The following is a 19,321-nucleotide window of genomic DNA, read 5'->3' as shown; positions in this document are numbered from 1 at the left end:
GGTCCAAGCAAACATCTATTTATTGAATGTGAGTGAAACTACTTACTGATATTCAGTTTCTCATTGCATAGTCTCTGTTCTCTTTTTCTCTTCCTATCATGTCTGCAGATGGGATTATTTCCACTGCTATATATTTTTTGCTCAATTTATTTAAAATAAAAAAATCCACCCATTTCTCCCACCCCTAACCCCCACCTCTGGCAAACACCAGTCTGTTCTATTCTCTGTTATTCTCCGTGTCCGTGTCCATGTATATGTAAAATATTCCACATATAAGAGATAATACAATATTTGTCTTTCTTCATCTGACTTACTTCACATAGCATAATGCCTTGAGGTCCATCCATGTTGTTGCAAATGGCAAGATTTCTTTTTTTATGGCTGAGTAGTATTCCATTGTACATATATCCAATTGTCCATTGATAGACAGGTTATTTACATATCTTAGCTATTATAAATAATGCTGCAATGAACATGGAGGTGCATATATCTTTTTTAATTAATATTTTCATTATTTTTAATATAAATACCCTGAAGCAGAATTACTGGATCACATGGTAGGTCTATTTTTAATTTTTTGAGGAACCTGTTTCCCACAGAGGCTGTACCAATTTATATTCCAAGCAACAGTGCACACAAAGTTCCCTTTTCTCCACATCCTTGCCAATACTTGTTATTTCTGCTCTTTTTGAGAATAGCCATTCTAACAGGTATGAGGTGATAGCTCATTGCGGTTTTGATTAGCATTTCCCTGATGCTTAATGAAGTAGAGCATCTTTTTATATACCTATTGGTCATTTGCATGTCTTTTTTGGGAAAAAAAGTGTCTATTCAGATCTTCTACTCATTTTTTAATTGAATTATTTATTTATTTATTTATTTATTTATTTATTTATTTGCAATTGAGGTGTATGGGTTCTTTACATATTTTGGATATTAGCTCTTTATCAATATATGATTTGTAAATATTTTATCGCTTTGGTAGGTTGCCTTTCCATTCTGTTGATGGTTTCCTTTGCTGTGCAGAAACTTTTTAGCTTGATGTGGTTCTGCTTGTTTATTTTTGCTTTTGGGGTCAGATTCAAAAAATCATTGCCAAGACTTATGTGAAGGAGTTTACCACCTATGTTTTCTCCTAGGAGTTTTATGGCTTCAAGTTTTATATTTAAGTTTTTAATTCATTTCAAGTTAATTTTTGTGTACAGTGTAAGAAAGTGGTCCAGTTTCATTCTTTTGCATGTAGCTGTCCAGTTTTCCCAAAACTATTTGTTGAAGAGACCATCCTTTCCCCATTGTATATTCTTGGCCTATTTGTGGCAAATTTATTGACCATATATTTAGAGGTTTATTTCTGGGCTCTCTGTTCTGTTCCATTGACCTATTTGTCTATTTTTATGCTGGTACTACACTGTTTCAATGACTATAGTTTTGTAACACAGTTTAAAATCAGGGAGGGTGATGTCTCTGGCTTTGTTCTTCCTTAAGATTACTTTGGATATTTGGGGTCTTTTATAGTTCCACACAAGTTTTGGGACTAATTGTTCTACTTCTATGAAAAATGCCATTGGAATTTTGATAGGAATTGCACTGTCTGCATGTTGCTTTGGGTAGTTATGGACATTTTAACAATATTAATTCTTCCAACCCATGAACGTGGAATATCTTTCTATTTATTTGTATCTTCTTCAATTTTTTGCATTAAGGTCTTGTAAGTTTTCAACATACAGGTCTTTCACCTTCTTGATTAAATTTATTCCTAGGTTTTTAAAATTCTTTTTGATGTAATTTCAATGGGATTATTTTCTTAATTTCTCTGATAGTTCATTATTAGTGTATAGAAATGCAAGAGATTTTTCTGTATTAATTTTGTATCCTGGAACTTTACTGACCTCATTTATTAGCTCTAACAATTGTCTAATGCAGTTTTTAGGGTTTTCTACATATAATATCATGGTATCTGCAAATAGTGACTTTTTTTTCTTCCTTTCCAAAATGGATGACTTTTATTTCTCCCCCCACAAAACCTTCCTGTTCTTCCTTCTTCTTCTGCCTAATTGTTCTGGCTAGGACGTCCAAATATGTTTACTGCTTTAAAATGTTGTTATATTTAACTGGTTGGATAATGATTAAGTTGGCTAGTGGCAAATATGTGAAACTATATGAACATAATATGGCCATCTTTGATTACTCTGCTTGTTTAATAGACTTTTCATATGTATCTTTTCTCTCACTTTGACTGTATGCTCTTTGAGGATAGTGTCTTAAATATTTTTATAAGCCCAGTACACTATCTGGTAAAAAAAGACATTCAGAGATATTTCTGGTTATATTTATAATAAAACATGACCTTTTACTAGCCATTCAGTGTCATGATCATTTGTCTTAAGCCTTAGGATTTTTTTATGCAGTACAAACTTTGAAGTATGTAGTAAGATTATATGCATGTGGAGGAAGAATAACCAGAAAACTTTCACTGACATGAACCAGTGATGCCTCAAACTTTATTTGGACTAGAACTCTCTGGAGAGTATATTAACTTTAAGATTCTTGAGTCTATGAGACTCTGAGTCAGTAGGCCTGGAGGCACCTAGGAATCTGAATTCTTAAACAAGCATTCTAGAAAATTATGATGAACATTTTAATAAACATTGCATTAAAAAGCTATGCTTTTATTTTCAAATTAAAAATGCCATTTTCTTTCAAACAAAAAATAATTGAGTGTCCTTTATGTGCAGGAATTTAAAAACAAACTAGACGTGGGTTTTATTATATAATAGAATAAGCCTTAATAATCATGATAAAGAATATAAAGGAATAAAACCCTTGTGAGAACTTCAAGTCTAGTATTTGAGAGTTCTGGGGAAAAGAGCTGATTTCAGAGTATAGGAGGTCATGGGAGGTTTCAAAGAGGAGGTAAATATAGAAATTTGGAAACAGTATGAAAGGAACCTTCAGGAAAAGGTAACAGTATTAGCAAAAACACTTCAGTAGAAAGTGCAGGATGTGGGGTGTGGGTCATTCTGTGATCCAGTCTCAGGGGCAGCTGAAGGTGAAGAGGGTGGCTTGGCTGACAGGCTGGGGCTGGAGATTGTGGAGATATAGCTTTAGTTGGGTGAGATTCCCATGAGAATACGTAAGGACAGACAAGAAAAGAAACTCCAAACATCAATGCCATTTAATGCATTTAAGGCTGAGGAGGGGATGTGGTGAGACAGCACTTTCATACTAAACATTGCTTCTTAATTATATTAAATATGATATCAATGAGTGCTATGATACAAACATGCAACTTTATTTCTATGTATTCTATGATATTAACTTCTATCACTTGAGATAAACAAAATAAGACTCTCAAATTAGACGTTTAAGACCAATATCAAAACCATTAAAATAAGACCAATAAGTACAACCATAAAAATCAAAGCATTGTCTACCTAATGTATTTCTAAAATATAATTCCATAGAGTTGGTCAGATATTTGTAGTTTTTACTATCTATATCACTTATGCAGAAACTTCAAGAAATATAAATGAGACTAAATTCTAGAGAATCAAAAAACATTATGAAGTATTCCTTTGCTCTCCTTCCTCCTAAAAACAAAACAAAACAAAATAAAACCCCAAAACCCCTAAGGGTTGAATAATTTCACTAAAGAAAACAAAAGAGAGGTAAGCTGAAGTCACGGGAAATGGAAGAGAAAGAGCAAAAGGCTGGAAACCTACGACAGATGGAGCAAAGACTTTCCAGATGTGGAATTCTTTCTATGGATCAGTGCTGTTAGCTTGGCTCACTTAAGTCCTACTAGAAAAAAAAAAAAATAAAGAGAGAGAGAAAAGAAAGGAACTATGGCTTCCTTTAACTTCTATCTGTAATCTAACTAAACTTACTTCGCTGAAATTTTATATTTTGTTTCCTTTAGGAAAATGTCTCAATATCTGTGACCTGCAGGCATTTTTCAAAATTGGCTTACATTCTAGATGGGAATGCTTTTGGAATGCCTGAAGACATCTGTACGTGAGTCAGACTATCTCCATTTGGAAAGACATTTCTAAGGTCTCTGTGTCACAGTCCTCTTGCCTGCATCACAAAAAGCTCAGGGCGCTCCCTGCATGTGAGGCTGAGGAGGTCACTGCTCTGTTTATGTTCTGTTGTCATGGACCATCTGGGAGAATGGCTCTTGATTAGCTGCAGAAGGATGAGTGCCATCTCAGTGTCAGGGTCACAAATTAGACCGAGATGCCTTTTTTTGGTAAAGGCCCCCAAATCGGGTGCTCCAAAGTATTACAAAATAATGCAACTTCCCGTGTATGATAAACAAGCCAGCTTCCCACTTTACTAAAGCTATAAAAGAGAAAAGCCTTTCATCCCCCCCCCCCCCCCCCCCCCCCGCTTTGGGTTACCTAGCTGATGTTTGTTTTGCATAGATGAAAGCTAGTGTCCTCATCATTGCAGTTAGAATACAGCCGTTAGAGATCTTAGGGGGAAAAAATCGCTGAAATGGAACCCACATGGGTGACTTTTTTTAATTAAAAAATACTAAGTCATAGAATACAGGTATGTCAAGCAGAATTTTGATTTTTTTTCTCTTAAAGATACTTTATTAAAAAAATGTGTCAAGTGTCTCACCCCCTGCTTATTTGTTTGTTTTTTGTTCCTTCTTGTGGATTCACAATGTTAGATATTATTACTTAATATCTTACTAATTGTGTTTAGTGGAATGAGGGAATGTGAATACAGTCTATTGAAAGTATTAAATTGTCTGGGGCAGCAGCACTTGGCTCAAACAAATTACAATGTCAATTAGAAACTGAATGGCATGTTCAGGATGAAGTTGAGTGTGGTTTTTAAACGGAGATAATTTATTTGGTCAAGGGAAAAGAGAAAATCCATGGGTCTCATAAATACAAGATAAGATGGTCCTGATGTAGATGAGTGTCGCTAAGAGAGTTGGGACAGATGTTCTATGGTTGCAGGTAATTATGAAGCAGTAATATAGCTCTTTAGCATTAAAGGCAATGTAGCTGTGAAAAAATAAAATTTTATTGAACATTCACTAAATAATTAGTTTTGGGTAGGTCTTGTGGAGTAAAACAAACTAAATAGCAAACAAAAAGTGCATCCTGGCTCTTCACGGAGGCTCTTTTACAACATATTTTGGGGGATAGTGTACATATAGAAGCAGAGAATGATGGAAGATATCAGGTAACATTAAATAACAGAGTATTTTTGATACTAATTGTACATTCAATAAGAGTTTGGAGAAGGATGCCTAATTATGTGAGTGCAAGGAACTAGTTCATGTTAGGTCCAACGAAAAGCCTGAGGCATGAGGATACAGAGATATTGTGCAGACGTGGGGCAAGAGACCTCCTGAGAGTTGCAGCTGACACGTGGGATGGAAACAGCTACTTTTTTTATCTCTTTCTCTAGTTTGCATTGTCTCTCACTTCTCTGTCTTGGCCCAATCGTGCCATTTTTCTGCTCTTCTTTGCAGGATGGTTTCCTATTACTTTACCTCACAGTGCATACGAATTTTTAGCCAAAGCATCTGTTGTAGTTTGACTGTTTCTTCAGCTCATAATTTAACTGAGAAATACACACACACACACACACACACACACACACACACAGAGAGAGAGAGAGAGAGAGAGAGAGAGAAGAGAGAGAAAGGAGAGATGGGCAGAAAGAGAGAAAGAAGTTGTCCACCGGTCAGCCAGTTATTCTCTGACCTTGAGTCAAGTGTGACCCCCACCCCCACTTGCCTGCCTCTGGTCCAACAGACTCCAGCCATGGGTTAGAATAAGGGGTCGCAAGATACTAGGCTGCTCCTTTCAGGGGCAGAAGATAAGATGAGCAGTGAAACCTGTCTGATTCAAAGGAAGAGTTCATCAAAGGGTAGGGCAATTAGAGGTGGCTTGGTAGAAAAAGTGGCACTCAAGTGAGTCCTTGAAGGAAGAGTGTGGTTTGGAGAAAAAAGATAATAGAAGAATGTTTTGGGAACAGTAAACTTCAGGAGCAAAGGCATAAGGACAGAAATAAGTAGATCATATAAATTATATGAATTATTACAGTTTTACTAATTTTGACCACACTTTTATTACAACACTTGGAGGTCGAAGAAATGGCAATGTTGAGCATGAAGAAGTAGAAAACACAGAAGCTTTGGAGCCAGAGGGATTGATGTTCTGTGTAGCTTAGTATAAGGAGTCATCTAGCTCTCTTTTCAGAGATTATATGGTAGTACACAATAAATAACAGCTGTTGTCATATATATAAATATATATATATATATATATATATATATATATATTTAGTAGTAATATTTTTATTTTGAAAACTTGAAGAAATTCCAAAGGAAAGAAATGAAGTAATGAAAGTCAATGGTTAAGAGAACAGAATTACTTTTACCTAAAGAAGAAAGGATAAAGATTGAAATAAGTGGACTGTGTAATATATTTTATGATCAATGAAGTTTTTTCTTTAAGTGTTTATATTACAAATGTATTAAATAAGGGGCACCTGGAAGGCTTAGTCGGTTAAGAGTCTGATTCTTGATTTCAGCTCAGGTCATGATCTCACAGTTCGTGGGTTCAAGCCCCATGCTGGGCTCTGCAGTGACAGCATGGAGTCTGCTCTGCTTGGGATTCTCTCTCTACCCTCCCCCCAAGCCCCTCCCCCACTTGAGCACACTCGCTCGCTCGCTCTCTCTCAAAATAAATGACTAAACTTTAAAAACATAACAAACAAAAGAATGTATTAAATAAGCTCTTTAAACTAAGGTATATCAATATAATGAAATATTAGTGCTACAAAGAAATGAGCTATCAAGTTATAAAAAGACATGGAGGAAACTTAAATGCATATTACTAATTGAAAGAAGCCAATCTGAAAACCCTACACACTGTACCATTATTTTTTGTTTCATTTCATTTCATTTCATTTCATTTCATTTCATTTCATTTCATTTCATTTCATTTCATTTCATTTCTAGAGACAGAGAGAGAAAGAGTGGGGTAATGGGGCAGAGGGAGAGAGAGAGAATCTTAAGCAAGCTCCAGGCTCAGCATGGAGCCCTATGTGGGGCTCGATCCCAAGGACCCTGTGATCATGACCTGAGTGGAAGTCAGGAGTCAGACACTCAACAAACTGAGGCACCCAGGTGCTCCTACATGCTGTACCATTCCAGTATCACACAGAAAAGCTTCCCTATCCCCCATATCCTCTGTGCTTCATCAATTCATGCCTCTCTATCCCCAACCCCTGATCTTTTTACTAAATCCATAGTTTTGCCTTTAAACGAATGTCATATATTTGAGCTGTACTTGCCACTAAATTTTTCTGTGAATCTAAAACTGCTCTAAAAAATAAAGTTTATATATTAAAAATACCCTTTTTAGGTGTACAGCATTATGCTAAATGATTTAAAACTTTTTTTTATGTTTACTTATTTTTGAGAAACAGAGAGTGACAGAGCACAAGTGGGGAAGGGGCAGAGAGAGAGGGAGACACAGAATCCAAAGCAGGCTCCAGGATCCAAGCTGTCAGCACAGAGCCCCGTGCAGGGCTTGAACCCATGAATGGTGAGATTATGACCTGAGTGGAAGTTGAACGCTTAACCAACTAAGCTACCCAGGCACCCAGGTAAGTGACTTTTAAAAACATGCTTAAGACTATTGGAGGCAATGCTGAGACGAATCACTTGACAGAAAACGACAATCCATATATACCATTAAGTATGAAAATGGCCATATTTCAGAAAGCATAAAATTAATATGAGCAGGAGTCGTCATAGAAGACTTCATGGTGAAGGTGAGACCCAAATGAGACCTTAGGAGCTGAGGGAGTTAATTTATGGAAGGGAAATAGGAGGATCGAAGGTCAAGTTACGTAGAAGCAAATTTAGGGGAAAAGTGTTGTTGCTACCATGGCTACAGCGGAAGGTACATGTTAGAAGAGGATGGGAGATAAGGTCGGGAAGGAAGGTCAAGGTCAGGTTATGGAAAAATTTATTCATCAGCCTGAGGAGTCTTGGCATTTAACCACTACATACAGCATACGGCATAGTAGTTAAGAGCATGCATACTAGTCTGCGTTGCTTGCTATGAATCCTGCCTCTGGCAAAGTGTGACTTTGGGTATTTTAGGCAACCTCTGAATCTCAGGTTCCTCCTCTCTATACTATGGAAAACAGTAACACTTACCTTATAGGGTTGCTAGAGGATTTACTGAGTTTGTATCTATAAAGTGCTTAGGAAAGTGCAGGCACAGAGTAAATGCTTGCTGTTATTATTCATTCAACCATTCATTCTACAAACATTAAGTCAAAGACCTTCTAAGAGGCTGGCATTATGCAGATGAAGAGAAAATGTCTGCCTTTCAGGAAATCAAAGCACAGCAGGGAAAATATTTGGATAAATATATCCAAGAAGACCAGAGACTTAAAAAGGTAAATTAAAGAAGTGAAGAACTGTACTATTATCCTCCACTTACTAGTTTCCTTAAATCCCTAGGAAAGAATTGATTGAACATTTATATTAAAAAGAAGCTTATAATATTAGCAGTTGGGAGTCACTGGAATGTGTTTTCTGGTTAGACAAAATTTTAAAACAAAAATCAAAACCCCATTGTGGTGGGTAAGTGGGGGCTTTAGGGGATCATTTTGCTTAAATATCACTCCTAGAATTCTAGAAAATCTTTATTTATTTATTTATTTACTTACTTACTTACTTACTTACTTATGTTTCTTTATTTTTGAGAGGTGGAGAGAGACAGAGCACTAGCGGGGAAGGAGCAGAGAGAGAGGGAGACACAGAATCCAAACAGGCTCCAGGTTCTGAGCTGTCAGCACAGAGTCCAATGTGGGGCTTGAACTCATGAACTATGAGATCATGACCTGAAATGAAGTTGGATGCTCAACTGACTGAGCCACTCAGGCGCCCTATAAAATCTTTTCTGATTACAGTAATCAGGAGAAAATAGCTTTTTGAATTCATGATCCATTCTCCCGAAATAGCCAGACTGGTGTTCGGCACAGCCTTCCCACAACAAAATGGGCACCAGCCTTGTCTTGGGCATGAGTAAGTTTGTTATGGTTGTTAATAACTGCCTTGGATTTCTCATTTAGATAAACCACATCTCAAAATGTGATTTTTAGTCTACAATAGAAATATTTATGCATCCATCTGGGAGAGAGATTGATCTCAAAGTTTTGCCTCTAGAAAAACAAATCAGAGTCCTTCAAACCAAAGGAGGGCCAGTGAGAGAAGAAAAGCACAGTCATACCAGTAGAGTGGTAGGTCATTTCACACTCAGGTCAAAGTAATACTTGTTATGTGTACCTTTCCAAAGTACATGCACCTCCCTAAGAAAGTAGAATCAATGTACAACTATCTTGTGGGTACATATTTGTCTATGTATTCATATTATTAATAAAAGTAACTGAACTGCAAACTGTGCACTGTGAATTCTGTAAAAGTAAATATTTGAGGGCATCTAAAAATGATCAGATAAGATTTTCAAACTACGTGAAAGTTCTTCTTTCTGTAAAACAAAACTGATGGAAAGGGGCCTTTTAATAAATTGTTCTTCAGGGAAGATTGGAAGGACACGTTTATTTTTCTAGTGATAAAAGGTCAATGTCAATTAAAATACTGAAATGCAAAACTGCCTCATTAGCGTGGACTGGTAGTTCCTCGCTCCCTCTTCCCAGTCCTGATAGCCATTCTTTCAAGGGATGAAGCAGGGAACAGAATGTGCACAAGGCTTTTTGGAGGAAGAAGTTTTAAGCTCGTCAAATGTGAAGAGTTATGGTGGTTGATAGACTTAAGATTAATGTAGTGCATGCATGATTCAAAACTATTGTTTGGGTATCTGCTTGTGCAAGGATCCTACACTGGGTGCAGGGTGACAAAGATAAAATGGAGGGCGTTTATACCTTCAAGAGCTCAGAGCCTGATAGGGAAGATAATTCATGAACAGGAATACATCACAGGTATCACTACATGTCATAGAAAGATCCAGCCACCTTTGGCTATGGAGACCTGAGAAGACCACTCCAAGTACAGGGGGAATCATTCAAATTGCAACTCGTTAAAGAGAAATTATCACGTACCTGTGCTGCTTGAAATATCATTGGGAAGGAAAGGAAATATGTTTGATTGGTTCTGGTGACATACTAGATTTACTTTTCCTACTTGGTAATAAATGAAATACCAACAGAACATTTAGAAACAGATTTAGAAAATTACCTGTACTGAAAAATATCCTATGAATTCAAGATTTTTGGCATTTAAGAATAGCTTACTTATATTTTTCATGAACTCCTTGATACCTGAAAGCTAATGTGTTTCCTCTCAACAGCCCAGTCAACCACAGCCAACTTTTCATGGATTAGTTTACATTGGGTTTCAGAGAAACTGAGAGGTTATGTGTGGGCATACCCTAAATTCCTTCCTCATAAAAAAGCAAGCAAACAGAGACCATAATACTAAGAAAAGTGGAGCAAGTGAGTATTTATAAGCTACTAGTATAAAAATAATGAAATTCATTTTTGGAGAGTGAAAGGGAATAAAGAGTTTGGAATGTTGGCCAAAGCCCAGCCTGGCCAGATAAAGACAATTTTCAGATCCTGCCGAACCCTGTAAAACAGCTGGGGGTCTTTGCAGTCACAGAAAGCACTTCACTTAGAATAGAATGATAAGATTCTGCATTTGGCTCTGGGAGTATTATATGTATGGAGTAAAGCATTTGTTGATTTTTTTAAAAAAGATCTTGTTTATGCATTTATTTATCAAATATCAAGCAACTACTGTAATGTCATACACTGGGAGTATAAGTTGAATAAAATGAAATTCCATCTTTCAAGATGCTTACGGTCTATTGAGACAGCACTAAAACCAGTCTGATCTGTACTAAAATGGAGACATGATATGGAGCAGAATGTTTCAAAGGAAAACTGAAATACAGCGGTCATATTTTTGTTCTTTCATTAAATCCCAATATCTGTAGATATTGAAACCTGATTTAGAGCAGAATACATCACATGGATAATTCCCTGAATCAAGCAATGATAATCAGATTGGAAAAGGGGGAATATCTTTGCATTTCAGTTTTGGGTTTTTTGTGTTTTTGTTTTTGTCATCTGTATTTCTCTTCTCAGTGATCAAAGGCAGCGAAGAAAATTAATACCAAAAGGCACCAAATCTGGGCTTTGTTATTAGGTGTGTTTACAAGGAACTTGGAATGAAATTATGAAAACCCTGATTTTTCCCCTCACACATTTGTCACAAAGAAGTATTTGATTTCTATGTTCTGCCTTACTAGCCACAACACAAAATGTGGAGAGACTGTGAATCTGTTATATGCTTCTGAAAGCTATCTTTCACAAGTGTTTCAGGCTATAATTATTCATTATCTTGGTTTTAACATTTTCTGGCCAACAAACTAACCTAAAGGCAGGAGTACAAACATTCTAAGAAAAATGACCAAGGAATGCAAACAAAGTCAGATTCTAAGTCATCTTTCTCAATGGTGCGCTTTACATATTTGTATGAGATAGGTCCACAAATAACACCATTAATTAATTACCCAGCTGAAATATTTGGCAGTTATGGGGGTAGTAGGAGTAATGGGAGGGGGGAGAGTGAGTTATATAAATTTTTAGAACTATATTAACATTAAATCATTAAGATTGAAGTCAAAGCATCTTTGTAGTTATAATTTATTGGTTAACATGTATTTACAGAACACTCACTTATGTGCTTATTAGCTGTTTTAATTATAGGGCACACAGACAATATCCCTTATCTAGAAAAGCTCATGGCCTAGACATGAGGGCATACCACAAAGCAAGATAATAAGATTGCAGTAACAAACACAGAGTTTTCTAGGGGCACAGAAAAATCAATGACTAACTCTGCTTAGGAAGTAATTCATTAAGGAGACAATATTGTTGGATCTAATAAAACAAGCAGAATTTTCAAGACACTCAGGGCAAAAACTTTGCCATTTTTGGTTGATATAATAATGGTCTATTTTTCAGAGCTGCCATGCATTCTGACAAAATTTGCAAGGTGTTCTGTGATTTAACTTTAGAATGAGAGATTTCATATTACTTTATACCGCTACTTTTCAAATATGCTCAGTCACACTTGGGTGACTAAAATGCAATGCTAATTCTCTAATTTATAGGCATCTATGCAATAGAGGACACGTTCTAAATCATAAGTGTAGACATTTTTCTCTCGCACACAATTAAATGAAATTATATTCATTTAGGATGAATGTCCATATCTTTTTCCCTCCGAATAAGCCATTTATCTCCTTTTCTATCTCTGCCTATCATCTATATTTTTGAAAGGTGGTTGCATGATGCAGGCAAAAGTAGAAAGACACAGAGCTAGAAAGGGCTCTGCGGCTGTATGAGATGGCTGAAGTTGGATGAACAAACCAGCAAACCAACACAAGGGAAGAGAAAGGGGAGAAAATATTGGTAGGTATATTGGTGAGACCCCTCACAGGAAACAGATGCTACATTGGGTAACTGAGGAAAGTTTAGTAACAGAATTATATATAAATTTAGGGAAGCCACAAAGGCCAGAGGAGAGAATGGTTTTCAGTACCTGGGACTTGTGTGGAAAGAGTCACCTAAGAGAAGCTGGCAGGGACTCCTTGGGAAACAGATGGGGGCTAATTACCCAACTCCACAGCCCCAATGTCACACCCTGCCTTCCTCTCCTCCCAGTCTCCTCTTATTGGTGGAATAGGGAAGGAACAGGGAAGGGAATTGAAGGAATAGGGAAGACAAAAAAGTGGGCAGTCCCCTGGTTCTTTCTGTCCACACTGGTCAGCCTCCAGGGCACAGAGTTGACAATAACTAGTAGATCTGGGTGACAAAATGGACATTATCTAGCATAATACATTAGACTGCTTCCAGATTACAAATGGCCAGGTATGATGCAGGCAATTTGACCTTACCCTGTAGAGAGCCAGGAGGAGGAAAAAGTTAAAGCAGAAATTGATACGATCAGGTGGTGCTTTTCAAACATCACTCTGGTGACAGTGTAGAGAGTAGACTGGTGTAATGACATGTTGAGTCAGGGAAACCAGTTCTGGTTGCTGTGGCAAAAGTCCATGGGAAGTGGAGGACTGCATTAATGCAATGGCAGGGAGAAGGGACGAGGGTTGATTAGAAGGCAGTGTTGACAGGACTGTGTGTAGGGGGTGAGGGAGGAAGGGTGGGAATTGGGAAGACACTATCCAATTACCCCAGGGACTAGGGATGTAGTGGATAATATAGTCCTAGGAAAATAGGATGCAGGGTATACATTTCTCATGGACAAACTGTGAAAGTTGAAGATTATCTGTTCACAAGAGAGAACTTCACCCTAATAGAGACAGGAATTTCTAACGAGAGGTTAAAATATGACCAACTCTGTGTGTGCTGTGATAACTTCTGTCTGAAGTAACTCACTCAAAGGCTTACAGAGAAAGTGATCTCTTTTTTCCACATGGATGGCTGCTTAACTGTTAATTGGTGCCCTGAGGAAGCATTTAAGAGCTCTTGGATCAGACATGGGCAGTAGTAACACAGCTAGCTTCTATTTGGCTTGTACACATGGTAGTTATAAGCACAACTAATTATCATAAAAAACAGCTACCATTTTTTCAGGGCCTATTTTGTGCCAAGCATTGTTGCCTTACAACAACAACATGGCAGCTTCTTTATTTATACTTTAGAAATGGGAAAATGAGGAGGTTAAGTAACTTGCTCAAGGCCACACAGATAGGAAGCAGATGTGCTAGAGAGTATACCAATGGCATTGGGCCCACTCTTTAGGGGCATACAGATGCTGGTGGTATAAGGGAGTTATATGAAAATATTATGTGTTGGATACAATTACACACGAATACTTATGTGATTAATTATGATTTTTAAAAATAAATTAATTGCACCCCATTTCAGATCCTGAGAACATACATTTTGATGCTTTGATTCTTTTCCTGGTAAGCTTTCTGAATAAGGTGGTTTAAGAAATTCTCAATTGAGAAGAGGAAAAGGAAGATGCTGGCCCAATAAAACATTGAGACTAAGTTCCTTCAGGGAAAGGAACATGCCTTATTCATAAACTGCTTCCTTGATAGAACCTAAAAAGACACCTAGTATATGTTGCTGCTCGATATGTATTTCTGGAATGAATGAACCAACAGCAGGTTCTTTCAAAAGTGTCTCCCCTTGGAGATTTTTGTCATCACAAGGTGGAAGATGAGCAGCAAGATTAATTCCACCAGGCTGTATTTACATAGCAACATGGATCAGAATAGAAGATGTCTACTTAAAGCACACACAGAAACAACCACACAACTGTATCTCAAGAATTATTAATGGAATGTACCCAAAATGATTTTTTTTTTTTAAGAGCTTCACAAGGCCTGGTGGGATTGGTTCCAGTTGGCTTGGATGAGAGGTCACACAGATTAAAAATAGCCTTTCTTAATATGGAACAATAGGCTACATTCATTTAACAAGACAGAAAAAAAAAAAATGACCGTCCTCAGGGTGGGAATGAAGCTTAATCCTATTTAAGAGCTCAATTAACCCTCAGAAGATTGAGTAGGTCCTCTGCCTTCACTGCCATTCTTCTGTCTAGCAGAGCTTAAAAACAGAGATTCATAAAGAGGAATACATTTGTATATAATTGAAAATATTTTAAATGGGGCATAATAAAGTTTAGTAATACAAGAACCAGTTTGGTTAGGCCATTATGGTCCTTTAAAACTAGAAATAAGTCATTCTCTTTTAATTGTCAAATCTGTTACCATTATTAATAAAATATTCAAACACAAGTTTTTATCTTGACACATAAATTCACCGATTCTTAAAAAATAATTTCTTTCCTATAATTATCAAACAAAATTACATTTCCTTCTAAACTAATCAGTACACTCTCAAGAAATCTGCATCAAAATCCACGCTGGAGTAAATTCCAATTATTCTAATGTTTTAATATATAGAAGCCAGGTTCTGTTCAAATTAGTCCATCCTGGGTCAGACATCTGGGGGCCTGGATAGGTCATATGTATCAATGGGTAGACCTTATTTTCACAGATCACCTTGTGGAACCTCTTTTGGAATGGAATTTATCAGCTCTTTTCATTGGTGCCCTAGGATTATAGAAATGACTCAAATCATTAAAGAGTGACCATTTCATGTTTTTGTTTTTTTTTTGTGGTTAGATCATGATAAAAAGTGGTGGTTTCATTATATTTATGCTTCTTGTTTAATTAGTTCTTTGTTCTAATAAAACTATCTTTAAAATATTTGAGAAGCTTGAAACACTGAAGGCTTCTCCCTATCAAACCGAAATTATTTAAATGGCAGAAGGAAAAGTAACTCTTTGGCTCTTCATTCCCTCAAGCAGTGGCATTTCTATCCCTTCTTCCTTCCCCTGCCCCATCCCCCAGCCAAGAATTCACATCCTAATTTTCTCCTTAGGGTGTAAAAGAATTTGCTGACATTCTGGAATAAGATGGCAACTTTGCTGTTATAAACTTTGTTTAAATTGCAGCTACTCTTGGAAATTACAGAGACTGTCACAACCCAAGATAAAGCATGACTTTGACCTTCTTTCTCTTTGTGATGTAAATGTTACTTAACCATTTATTTCTTGTCCCACCAGCTAGATACTAACACATCTATTTAAGGTATTAGAGCACTGGAACTATAATTTGAATTCATTTACTACATGCTACGAACCCGTTAAATACCACTGCCTTGTTAAATTGAACAATTTTTCTCTCAAACTGCCAGTTCAGTATTTTCCTTGTGTTCTGAAGGGCTACCTTTCAACATATTAGAGTCAAGAAATCAGATATAGCCTAAACAGGAGAGGAAAGTTAAGCTCATGGAAGGATACAAACTATGAAAGCTTTTTTGTGAAAACTACCCGGTGGCAAAAGTAAGGTCACTGAACTAGAAAGAGAACATCCTCCATATAAACATTATGGGACAAACTAATGCTTTCGTGTGAGGTCATTTAAGTCATGACATCATTTAGATGATAGCAGAAACTTTAACATGGTTCTTACAAAGTCACAAACACCAAATTTCTAAGTGATATGCTTCAAGTTTGGTAGTATATCTTCAATTTTTAAAAAAGATTATTATTATTATTATTATACATAAAACATAAAACAGTACTGAGGATAATCAAAAGATATTTTTGAAAAGCACCTGATTCTATCAATCCAAGTCTAATTTTTCACATTTCCATGTTTCTCCTTAGTCTTTATCCATTTCCCATGGTACTGCTAAGCATTATAATCATAGCCCAGAGCATAGATACATTTTCTAATTTTCTCATACAATCATTCATATTGCTTCAAAATTATACTTTTGATGGTATAGCATCAGCTTTAAATAAGTACACTTCGTTCTGTGACTACTATTGTAAGCTGTTTAAGACGAGAAAGTAAATCTTGATGATTATTGACAATTGAGTTCCAAAAACTGTTCCCTGGTACACTAAACAACATCTAATTCTTTTCCTCAAGAAAAAAAGTTGTGGTTATGGTTACAAGTAAGGCTGCAAGAAGCACACACCTTATTCTAACATGATGTAACGTTCTGTTAGAAAACCACATTTTTTTCTTACATTCTGAGCAAAACAAATAGATTTTTCAGAAATTCAATCATAACACTTGCCTAGAAATTGATGAGATTTATACACTTTTGATATTTAATAAAATGTCTACATGCAGATGGAATTTTATTCTAAAATAGGAAAATAGGAGGGAAAACATAACCAAATGTCCACTTACCAGCCGTTTCCTTCTCTGAAATACCTGGAATAGCCTGAAAAAAAAAAGCCACAAAAATTATGTTATCACTAGAAAGAAACATCAAAATGTTATTAGGAGTAAAATGAACTACCATAAATGCAGCAAATATTAAATAGAACCCAGCAGTAGAGAAATGAGCAGGCAGAGGAACTGAATAGACATTTTTCCATAGAAAGCATACGCATGGCCAACAGGTACATGAAAAGGTGCTCAACATCACTAATCATCAGGGAAATGCAAATCAAAACCACAATGAGGTATCACCTCCCAACTGTTAGAATGGTTATTAAAAAAAAAGACAAGAAATAACAAGTGTTGGCAATGATATGTAGAAAAGGGAACCCTTGTGTACTGTCAGTGGAAGTGTAAATTACACAGCCACTAAAGAAAACAGTATGGAGTTTCCTCAAAAAATTAAAAAATAGAACTACTATATGACCCAGCAGTCACACTTCTGGTATGTATCCAAAGGAAATGACAAGAGGATCTCAAGGAAATAGCTGTACTTCCACGTTCATTGCAGCATTATTCACAACAGTCAAAATATGGTAACAACCTAAGTGTCCATCAATGAATGAATGGATAAAGGAGATGCGGTATATACACAATGGAATATTATTCACGCGTGAGAAAGAAAGATATCCCACCATTTGCAATAACATGGACCTAGAGTACATTATGCTAAGTGAAATAAGCCAGACCAAGACAGACTCTGCATGGTATCATTTATATGTGGAATTAAAAAAAAAAAGTGGAACTTCTAGAATCAGAGAGTAGAGATGTTGCCAAGGGCTGGAGAAATATGGAGAATTTGATAAAAGGGTACAAAGTTTTGGTTATAAGACGAACAAGGTCTGAGGATCTAATGTGTAACATGGTGACTATAGTTGATAAAACTGTATTGTATAATTGATTTTTTTTGATAACTGAAATTTGCTAAGAGAGTAGAACTTAAGTGTTCTCACACCCCCCCCCCCAAAAAAGTAAGCATGAGAAGTGATGGATGTGTTAATCAAACAGATGGTGGAAATTCTTTCACAAAGTATGTGTATATTAAATCCCATGGTGCACACTTTAAATATCTTATAATTTTATCAGTTATACCTTAATAAAGCTGAAAATAAATAAAAATAAAAATGAGAGTTGGGGAACTATCAGTAAAGTTACTAGATCCAGGTATAATAGTTGTCAATCATCATGTAATTCTTTTCTTCTCTGAAAACTCCCATTACCCTGAAAAAGATGTTGGCAATAAATAAAACCAAAAACATTTTTTGAATTTAGGTAAAATTTTTACAGTTCAATTTCTTTGTCCTGTTTTGGAGGCAGAAAAGATAAATTGTTTGGTGGGTGTCTGGGCATTTCAAATCTCTGCCTTGTCTCTTCAAGGCTCAGATTCCTCCTTTATTAGACAGGGACAGTCACATCTACTTCTTAGGGTCACGGAGAGGACCAACTGTAGTAGCTTCTATAAAGCATTGAAGGTCCTCAGGAAAAGGTAGCTGCTGTTACTGTTTGTTTCTATGGGCATTAGGCCAGTGGGTCAATTTACCGATATGAGAGGTCTAGAAGTTCAATTCCCAGCAACTATCATCTATCACTATCACTGTTTAAAAAACAGAGCTCAAAATGAGATGTTTTCAAAAGACTTTAAAGTATAAATGTCTAGTTCTACTCTCTGTGGATATTCTAAAACAAATTAAGGAAGTTGAACTTCTGGTTCCCATTCACCTCAATTATTCATGTATATAATGTCATAAACATGTGGGTATTAACTTGTACTGGAAGACTTCGATCCATCTGACCCACTAGGATTTCATACCTCTTAACCCCAAACCACTGACCAAACAAGATGTCTACAACTGACGTCTCTCCCTCTCTTCATGGACAAAGTCCTGAGTTGGGGTAAGAGAAGTAGGTTAGTAGGCTTAAATGGGGGATTAGTTTTGTTTAAGTGTGTGTGTATGTGTGTGTGTGTGTGTGTGTGTGTGTGAGAGAGAGAGAGAGAGAGACAGAGAGAGACAGAGAGAGACACAGAGAGAAAGTGAGAGGGAGAGAGAGAGGGAAAGAGAGAGGGAGGAAATAGCATCAATCTTCATTTCCAAAAATATCAAATATCAAGATACCACCTTCTTTGTGAGATACTGATTAACTGCTGTGATCCTCACCTTTGGAACTTACAGAATTTGGAGACTGATGCAATTTTCAAATAAGGGGAAAATGTCTCTATGGGTAAAAAATGGAGTTTTTTTTTGGCAAAATTAATCTACAGTGAAAGTATATTTTGACCTAATATCTGTCTACATGTAGTTGTTCACTTCTTGTCCTCTGGGCATGAATGCTGACTCTGCCTCCTGGTGCAGGTGCAGCCAGCCATGAGGAGAATATCAGGTGAGTAAATGGCAGAGTGCAGGGTCATGACCAGAGACCAAATCCCATAGGCTTTAGGTATTATCTTCCTCATTATCCTTTCATTTATAGCA

At 36.5% G+C, this 19,321-nt stretch overlaps 1 protein-coding gene across 6 annotated transcripts in view; it reads right to left on the bottom strand.

Moving 5' to 3' along the window:
* The window catches only part of DLC1 (DLC1 Rho GTPase activating protein), a 428,030-nt gene that overhangs the window by 196,744 nt on the left and 211,965 nt on the right, over positions 1 to 19,321 (bottom strand). For all 6 annotated transcript variants that reach the window (XM_043560345.1, XM_043560365.1, XM_043560417.1 and 3 more), the window contains one exon: positions 16,818 to 16,851. In XM_043560345.1, coding sequence (XP_043416280.1) covers positions 16,818 to 16,851 — 34 coding nt within the window. The remainder of the gene's footprint in view (positions 1 to 16,817; positions 16,852 to 19,321) is intronic.

This window comes from Prionailurus bengalensis, chromosome B1 (assembly GCF_016509475.1).
Source record: "Prionailurus bengalensis isolate Pbe53 chromosome B1, Fcat_Pben_1.1_paternal_pri, whole genome shotgun sequence".
Lineage (NCBI taxonomy): Eukaryota > Metazoa > Chordata > Mammalia > Carnivora > Felidae > Prionailurus > Prionailurus bengalensis.
The sequence above is the reverse complement of the archived record's forward strand: the minus strand, read 5'-3'. Positions and strand labels throughout refer to the sequence as shown.